This window comes from Lytechinus variegatus, chromosome 18 (assembly GCF_018143015.1).
Source record: "Lytechinus variegatus isolate NC3 chromosome 18, Lvar_3.0, whole genome shotgun sequence".
Lineage (NCBI taxonomy): Eukaryota > Metazoa > Echinodermata > Echinoidea > Temnopleuroida > Toxopneustidae > Lytechinus > Lytechinus variegatus.
In genome coordinates, this window is record NC_054757.1 from 6,742,917 (window position 1) to 6,752,916 (window position 10,000).

At 34.5% G+C, this 10,000-nt stretch overlaps 1 protein-coding gene across 1 annotated transcript; it reads right to left on the reverse strand.

Annotated features, from left to right (window-relative positions):
- Positions 1 to 2,252: 2,252 nt before the first annotated feature.
- On the reverse strand, positions 2,253 to 9,111 carry LOC121431828 (elongation of very long chain fatty acids protein 5-like). Its single transcript, XM_041629582.1, has 4 exons — positions 8,973 to 9,111; positions 5,969 to 6,120; positions 5,467 to 5,591; positions 2,253 to 3,729 (listed from the first exon to the last, which is right to left on the reverse strand). The coding sequence occupies exons 2-4, from the start codon at positions 6,110 to 6,112 to the stop codon at positions 3,294 to 3,296; spliced, it is 705 nt and encodes a 234-aa protein (XP_041485516.1). The 5' UTR covers positions 6,113 to 6,120; positions 8,973 to 9,111; the 3' UTR covers positions 2,253 to 3,293.
- Between the last annotated feature and the right edge of the window lie 889 nt (positions 9,112 to 10,000).

A 10,000-nucleotide genomic window follows, 5' to 3' on the forward strand; every position in this document is an offset into this window, starting at 1 on the left:
ATACATGCACAATCGAAAGCAAAAGGTAATTCAAACTGTATATGTATAATTGTTTATGATCATTTGTTCAAATGAATTGAAGATAACAAATTTAGGCACTTCTGCACAATTCTGAATATTATCGTTCCAGTTTTATAGTAAGTTATTTTTTATTAGATCAAAAGTGTGAATAGTAATGAGCACTGCATTTTTTATAATTCCCAAGTAAAAATTAAAAAAATAATAATTATTAATCAAACAGACATAAACCTATTCTTTTGGAACAAACTATTATTCTTTTTTTTTTCAATTTGAAAGATTTGAATCGAAATGAGCACTTTAAAATGTTCTCACTCATCCAGTCAAGCTCAGCAACCAATGCTTGTTAATCCAAAGCCACAAATCCATTTCTTTGGAGTGACATTTAGGTAAAATTGCTTTGATGGGGTATGTAACATACTTACATGAAATTGGGGTGATTGCACTTGACCTTGAACAAAGTTTGTTTAATCTAAACGTTTCCATGGTAACAGCCACCGACTGTCCGACACCTACATGTATGCATGGGCCAAGCCATTCAGCAGATTTCAAGTCATTTTTCATGTGTACCCCTAGTTTAGTAGTTTCCTGATATTGAATTGGATTATCATAATTAGCTCATAAAAAAAATAAAGCAAATAAACTGAACTTTCTATCTAGATAATCGCCTTCTGATAAGCACAAAGTAAATGGAAAGCTTAGTAGATAAATGGACATAAAAATTTGCATCATTATTACAAGACCACAATCTTTAAGCACAATCGCCATAAAAAAATTTGACTTACAAAATAAGTCTTTATTTTATCATAAAGTCTTTTCTCTTGAGTATTATTACAATTAATTTTGTTATAGCGTAGATTGGAACTTGGACCCTGAACATGACAAGGGCCAAGATGTCTTACAGCGTATTAAAGCTATAAATCAATTGCAGACAATAATGATCAAATATCAACAACCACCTGTAAGAGTTTCCCCTGTTAAAAATCTACCCTGTGACTCTAGTCTGTATTTGTGCCATGACACCAAACAATATTTTGTCCATCACGTTTCTTAAAAACAATTTGCCGACTCATATGACCTGCATCGCCCTACATTATTTGTTTTAAAATATCTGGTCCCTAACGGGAAAAGAGTATCCTGTTTTTCATATAAATGTTTACACCCTGAAAATGAAAGGTTTTCCTTTGTTATATCTCTTTTCATTAGATTTCAAAGGAAAGACAAATGCTAGTCCACCGCAATTACAGAAACTTTTTGATATTTTTTTCTCTTAAAGCTAAATGATAGTAGTTGTAGTAAAACACTAATTTCATGAGTCTGTAAACCAAGGTTAAGTATGACTATATCATCGTCAATCTAGATCTGGTACAGTTACATAAACTTAACTTTGTGAAATCATAAAATCTCAGCTGAAATACCATCACACTGAAGATCGCCTACACAGATAGGCACACGTGGGACAGTGTATTATTATTGCTGGAATAAAGACCCGACGGAAGTGACTGAATCCGCTCTTATTTTGCTTATTTCTCAGCAATTACACAATTTCTTCCAGAATCCTTTGGCACATATCTTTTATTCATACAAACAGACACTCGGGTGGTCATTATATTAGATTTTGTAAAAAGTCATTTTGAGATCGTTACCAAAACTGGAATTTACCTTTAAGCTAGAACCATGCTTACACCCTGTGGTATCAGCACCAATACATTTCTCTAAAGTGAACAAAACATTACAATTTGATTGTATGACAGATTTGCATAGGATTTTTTTCTTATCGGCCCATATCCCTCCTCTCTTCTTCTGCTCTTTTGTAGTAATTCAACCCATTAGCCCGTATTCTGAACTTGGGTTTAAAGCTAAATTTCAGTAGTTGCAGTAAAACACTGATTTTGTGAGAAAGTCTGTAAAACCAAGGTTAAGTAATACTATATCATCATCGATCTAGATCTGGTACAGCTACATATTAAACTGCACTTTGTGAAATCATAAAATCTAAGCTGAAAAACAATCACACTGAAGATCGCCAATACAGAAAGGCACACATGGGACAGTGTATATTATATTGCTGGAATAAAGACCCAACGGAAGTGCCCGAATCCGTGCTTATTTTGCTTATTTCTCAGCAATTACACAATTTCTTCCAGAATCCTTCGGCACAGATTATTTATTCATATAAACAGACACTTGGGTGGTCATTATATTGGATTCTGTACAAAGTCATTTTGAGATCGTTACCACAACTGGAATTTATCATTAAACTGAACCCTGGTTTAAAGTTGTGGTTTAACTATGGAGAGCCAATTGGAACACAAATCTCTCTTAGCAGATGTTCAATGTATTAGCTCTAAGTAATGACACTCAAATACTTTTATAACTGTCTTAGAATGATAAGTGAAATATTTTCTTCATAATGAAAGCAAAGGGAAACAAAATAGTAAATAAAAGAAAAATATACAATATAGGCAGATTTTTGTAGTTTGTGGCTCCCCATAATTTTAGCTCAGAGTTAGACTATGGTCTATATTAAACCTAACTTCAGAATACGGGCCTGTTCCATAATGTAACCTATCGTTCCTGTAACCAAACAAAGGAATAATGCACTTAGTGAAGGCAGTGGGTCACAGATGAATTAATGTAATTAGAACAGAGTTAATATCGCAAGTAGTATTTTTAAAACTTTCACCATTCAAATATCCTTTATACTGGCACTTAATGTAACATCAACCCCAATTGAAGAGCAATCATTTACTCCACGAGCCGTGATCACAAATTTATACCCATGCTGCCAGATTCAGTGAGATAGAATGTGCATGCAGTGGGCGCATCACACCATGAAATTTCCATCACTGGAAACTTACTTGTGACAACACTGATTGCAATGTACGAACTTTAGATGCCTAAGTCCAAACACCAAGACTGCCATGGGAATGTTTGGAGTAAGGTTACCCTATGGTTTTATTTCTTCTGTGCACTGCAAAAAACTCTGGTGTTGATTTAACACCAGCCCGGAATCTATATATGTCCACACCAGAGAAGTGTTAAACAACACCAGTTTCATTTCGGTAATTAACACCAGTTAGGTGTTTATACTGTACAACACCAATTAGTATTAAAACAGCATCAGTATGATTCCAAACTGGTGTTGTTTCAATATTTCTCTGGTGTGGACACATATAGATTCCAGGCTGGTGTTAAATCAGCACCGGAGTTATTGCAGTGTGAGTTGATTTGGAATTGGTTTAACTATTTATCTTAGGTACAAATTAATCTCTCTACTCTCCTTTGCGTTTACGTAAAAAGGCATTGTAATAGAAAGATGAGAACAAATAGAGCATGCTAACACCGTAGAACATCGAATACACACAGAAACCATGATGGAGGTAGCCTATAGTATTATGAATCAAACCTATCAGGAACTGAGTGATCTGGAGCTCGGTGATGTGGCGCTTCCAGGTCGGAGCACCAGGCAGTGTCTTCTGGGCCGTGTAGCCGTAGTAGTAGTAGAGACAGACGTGGACGAACGAGTTGATGGAGAGGCCGAAAGCAATTCCGGCCCAGGGAGAGTAGTGGTAGGCGAAGTCTGTGAGGAGGACCATGCTGGCGTGGTGGTAGACGTGGAGGAAAGAGATCTGACGACGCTTGTGGCGCAGGATCATGAACATCGTATCAAGGAGCTCAATGTTCTTGGTGCACCAGTACATGAAGTAACTGCAAGTTGCAAGGCAAATATTCTCCGTTAATACCATGGACCTACAAAAATTTCCCATTAGATTCTCGACCGCACTTCGGACTGCAAACTGCGGTCGGATACCCCTTTTTTCATTTAGAAAATCTCAAACAACATTTCCAACCCCGATAAACCCATCTTGGCCAGGTAATCCCCTTGTCTCAATTTCACCACCACGGGCCAGCTAAACGAGCGTTGAGCCAAGGACGAAATGATAAACAACAGCTGTGCTATTACGTAAGACTTGTCTGCCTGTAGAAGGATCTTCGGAATGAAATTATTGTATTCGATATTAATCACGTTTTCAACAAGTATATTACATTCAGACATCCAATACTAGTCCATTTTCAATTTCGAACGAAGAAAATCAACCTCGAAATAAGGAAAGTAAGCGGAATAAGAATTACGGTATGCTTAGCATGCAAGGACCGCGATGCATCCCATATAGTTTCTGTCCGTCCAGCAAGAAAATATGGGATGCATGCCGTTCACTCGCGCAATGATACAGTCTTAACGAAAGAAAGGAAGGAAGGAAGAGAGAGAGAGAGAGAAAGAAAGAAAGAAAGAAAGAAAGAAAAAAAAAAAAGAAAGAAAGGAAGAAAAAGTTTCTATCAACGCGTGTATACATGGAACTCCATGCACTCACCAGAACTACACACATTGCAATCCATCGTGTGTGGCCCCCTGCTGTGACCGTTGATGCTGGGGTGTATTATCTTCGGACCGAGGTCAAGAAACAGGTGTTTCTATACTTAAATTTCATGCTTGAGGGCAATAGGGTTTGTAGTACTGAGATTTGATAAGGGAAACTGCCCAAACTGGGGTATACTGCTCTTCAAAGCAAGATTTTCGTCATGACCATGGACCTCCAAGAAGAGATCTGACAAAGTCTTGCTTTGATCTAATGATCATCATCATCATTACCAGATTATTAAGTTTATCTTGGATGGAGAGGCTTGGGCCTTGGGGTAACACAATGTATTAAAGTTAGTCCTGAAAAGGACTGCTGGTTTATATTTGTGACTCTTGAGAAGAGCAAAGAGCTCATGCTTGAAATGTCCAGAATATCAGTACTTTTAAGAGCTATAATCAGAAAGATAAGTCCAACAGTCCTTTACAGGACTAACTTACATGGTGTTACCGCAAACCTCTTAATCCAGTCTTACCACCATGCCAACCTTCAAAGCTCACATTAAGTTTATCTTAATGACAACATTCAGCAAAGGACATTTCAGCCAGCATATGCTGAACAACATATGGCAAGCCATTTTACCACTTGTTTTTTTCTTCATATATCGAGATTTCAATTTTTGATATGAGGAAATTGAATTATTGATATAAATAAATCACTTTGCATTGTGAACAAAAGAGCAATTCTTTGTCAAGAAATGGGCTAAATAATAAAATGGACATTATAGTGAAGATCTAAAGGCCTGGTCACACCGCCCGAGCATTGTTGGAGCGGTAGGGAAAGAGGGTCGAATTTCGCTCTCAAAATTGGGGAAAAAATTGATAACAAAATTCGAAAACAAAAAAAAAAACAATCGAAATCGAAAATGGTGAACGGTAGCGAGCGGTGATGATTTTTTTCCTCTCCGCTCCACGACCGCTCCAAAAACGCTTGGGCGGTGATAATAAGAATAGGTTTTACATGAGTAGAGTGTGGAGCAATTTTTAAATGTTGTTGCTGAATCATTTCAAACATAATACTACAGTACCTGTATTCTAGTACATCATTTCCTTCTTTCCTAAAGATGGATCCTGACTTGACCATTCCAGTGATGAATCCCAGCAGAGTACAGCCACTGATGAAACTACAAGTATAGTTATACACTACCATGATCTGTAAAACAAACAAAAAGAATCAAAACATCCGTATTTGTAACTTTGCATGTATGGACATCTGCATAAATAAAGGAAACAATGTAAATTAAGAATTTCATAATATATAAAGTTGACAAAAATATCTAGGAAATATGTGAAGGCATGTTACAAAACAAACTTCTTATAACAAAAAATAATGGAGTACATGATCACGATGATGATCTGAAATTCATCTTCATGGATTTCCAGTATTTTTCACTGTTTTTGAAAAGTTTTTCTTCCATTTCTGAAGGAAAAAAAAGTTATTGAGGGAATTTGAGCCTATTTTGACGCAGGAAGGTGGAAAAAAGGTAATTCCTTATTAAACTTGATATGGGACAATCAAACTGAACTTACTTGTTTGAGAGAGTACGGCTTGGTCATTCTTTGGTAGAGCGGTGAAAGAGCGATGAGGATGAGGTATATGACCATAACAGGGAATGACTGAAGACCAACAAAGGTATTACCAACCTGGTAGAATCTTTCCGTAAGTATAGCCATCTTCTCTCCTGTTTGAAAAAATAAGAAATAAGAGTACATTAACATTGAATGGGTAGGCCAGGCTGAAAATCAGGGTTGGCGATTTTTTTGATTTTTTAAAAAAATAAAAAAAATCGGATTTATTTGATTTAAATCAGATTTTTTTTATTTAAATCAGATTTTTTTTATTTTTTTTATTTTTTAAAAGTTCCTTCGAAAAAAAGGGTAATTATCCCCCCCCCTTACTCTTACAATGACATCAATATTGATGTTATACATTTCACCCCTAATATTGTTCTTAACCACATATTTTGTAATTAAAATCCTGTAAAAATGGACAATTAAAAATAAATTTGAGGAATCATGTACATGTGTATCTGAACTTAATTCTATCATACATAGGCTTATGAAGGAATATTCCATAGAGAATTCCCAGTGAGTAGAGAAAATTCCCCTCTCGGATTTTTCATTCAAATATTTAAAAAATCCAAGAGAAAAATCCCTTATCAAAACTGCCAACAAACCCTTTGCCAATTACTAGTATTCATGTATATTGTAAGAGAAATAATTCAAATCAATGATTTTTTTTCAATTAGTCACAGCTTTACAATAGTCAAAGAGAGACTACAACTGTATATGTTTAGGATCTTTTTAGTTTGATAAAAAGCTCTTCTCTTGCTACAGATATAGATGCAAAACTCTCAGTTTTGGAGAACAATATAGGAGATAGCTTAGTCAAAGGGTGACTATACTACATTCTGTTACTGTGATTTTTTTACATTAATCTACAATTTTTATTCCCATATTCTCTACAAAAAAATCTGTTTGATCCATGAAGTATGAAAAAAAATCTACTTACTTTTAACTTAACTAAAGGATAGAAACTGCAAAACTGCTTAAATTACAACATACATGTATGTATTACAAAAAGAAATTTTTTATTTTAAATGAGACACAGCTTACAACTGCCAATGATTGTAACTGAAGTACCTGAATCTTAACATTAAAATGCAGTGTTAAATGTTTATTCTCTGAGTTTTGCAAATTGTTGTTATAGAGCTCTTTCCATTATTACATGAAGATACAAAACTTCCATTATTTGTAGCACTGAACATAAAATGGGCTGCAGTGACTTAAACGGTTTATAAGAGAAAGCTTTTCTCAACAGTCAAATTATGACTGTACTACATTATGTTAATGTGATTTTTATAATTGTTATTTAAAACATCAAATGTATGATAAATGTAACAATACGAAATAAGAGGCATGTTAAATATGTTGATTACATGCAGGTATAATTTTTTTATTTTACATGACAGAAGTAGTTATGTGTAGGCGAAGGATCAAAACTGGAAAACTGCCAACAAACCTTTTCTCATTGACTTTTATATATTATATATTTTTTTTTACAAACTGCTCTCTGAAAAGTCTTTGGATTATGTAAAAACTTTATGTTAAGAAAGAAATTGACTAATAATAACTGACAAAGAATGTAAAATTTCAGAAGAAAAACTCGACATAATTTACAAAAAATGAGTACCTATTGACAACATACATCTGTAGTTTTTAAGGAATTACCTGATTTTATTAATTTGATTTTAATTTGTTTTAAGTAGATATGAAGACTTTGTTGATCTTTTATTGATATAAAGTTAATTCAAAGTTTTTCAGTTGACTTGAAGAATTAAAACTGCATTGAACAAATACTTTGTCCATGATTTGTACATTTTTCAATGGAAGTGATTTAAATCAATGATTTAAAAAAAAAATCATGGTGATTTAAATCGCGATTTAAATCACGATTTAAATCAACGTGATTTAAATCCGCCAACCCTGCTGAAAATATTAATTTCTTTTCTTAATCTATAGGCTTGTCTATACAGCCTATATTTGTTGAAATCATATTATTTTTATCAGCATGGGGTTCCCTTTAACTGTACCAAAGACTGCAGTCTCCGTGTAATTTGTTGTTGTCTGGCTCCACATTCATTTGTGCATTTGATGGGGAAATTGGGAAAATATTGTGTCAATTTCCTGTTATAAGAATTAAGATGGCTATTTCTGTCTACCCTTTGAATACAAAATATTCCAACAGTATCCATGGATTTCAAAAGCACTTATATCAGTGTCACAAAAAACAACGCCTTGCATATTAATTGACATTGTTGGCATGCCTACAAGTTGTTATTTATTTGATAATTTGGCCTCATGAAGGTTTGGAAACCACCCATTATTCATTTAATGTACACTTTTGTGTACAAAGTGAGTGGAAGTGAAAATAAGAAACCAATGAATGAATGTTAGGATTTATGTGAGCCACTGACAGGCGTTTTTCACAAAAATTATAATCTAACTCTAACTTCCTCCATCATAGCGAATCTGATTCCTCCATCATAGCGAAGATCTGATTCTGTCAAATCTATCAAGCATCATTATTTAATATTTTATCATTCCCTCGCTTCTTTTCATGTCAGAATATTGTTAAATTTGTGCCCTTATGATTAAGGCTGAATGACATTTAGAATTAGAGGACTACATACTATCATCATGGGACATGCCAGTTGGCATAGTTCTGTTGCAAATTATGACTGGACAAAGCCATAATTGTATTCATAGGCCTAAGTTAAAAGTCGCGTGCTTAACGACAACGTAACGTGATCTACTTCACTTTCGATCACCGCATTTCTTATATTACCACATGAAAGTCATCATGTGGGACTAGATTAAAAAATCATGTTTTTTAAAAATGTTTTTTACTTTGGATCTTGCAAATCAAGTAAAGCACTTATTAAGTCCACATATTTTCAAAGAGAGTGGATCGAATATTGACATGTCAGTAATATATAATGATCTCTAAATACAAAATAAATGCCACACTTACCCGTTTCAGCTTTATTTCTTGCCGAAATTCAGTTCTCAACTTCTAGTTTTCTGCTGCAAGCTAATAGTCTTAGTTTGAAGAATTTAGTCATCATCATGATACAAGATACACTACTCTTACTTGTTTATTTTATCACTCATAATAAAGAAAGTTTATAAGTAACAAGGTCATGAATTAACCTTATTCTTTACCTAAATTCTAACTGCTAATAACCTTCTTGATTGCATGAAATTAATAAATAAAAAGTGTCACTGACAATCAACAAAATACGTACGGTATGTGAATGCAGACTAATCATTCTGCTACCCTAGATCTCGTGTTCGGAACGTTTTTGTTAGGGTGGGCGTGGCATTTTCGGAGTCGAGTTTTGTGGGATTTACCCCGGGGATTTACGAGCAAAGGATGAACAAAATGTATAAACCTAACTAGATTAGAATAAAAGCTGTCTATTTTGCTCTATTTTCCTGGAATTTTAAATTCGATTTTTTACATCGTAATTTTAAATTCATTGTTTAATTTGTCTGATAGGAAAGTTGTGAACAAGAGGGGGAAAATGTTGCAAACAATTATGTGGAGGAATATAATCCCACATGTATTTACGGTAATTTTTTTTTTATGTTAAAGACAAACGTTCAAGTTGTTGTACAGGGGAGGATGAACAGTTTTGAATGAGTGTGTGTGTGTGGGGGGGTGACTGAAGGGCCCTGGGAACGACTTTTCAGGGGGTTCTGATTTGCAGCAATTTTTTGATAAATTTCAAGTGCCGATTTCCGTTCCCAATATTATTTTCAAATTTTGTATATTATGTTGATTTAATTTGATAGAAACATACAAGGAAAATATTTGTTTTTTTATTTACAGGGCCAGGATTTTTCAAAGGGGAGGCACATTTCGTCCAAGAAAAAATTTTACAAGCAAAAAAAAGTCTTCACTTTCAAAAAGGCCGGGGGGGGGGCACAATTCTGTTTTAACGGCTTTTTACATTGCAAATTTTATCTCTGCCTCTCAAAGAGGGGGGGGGGGGGGGG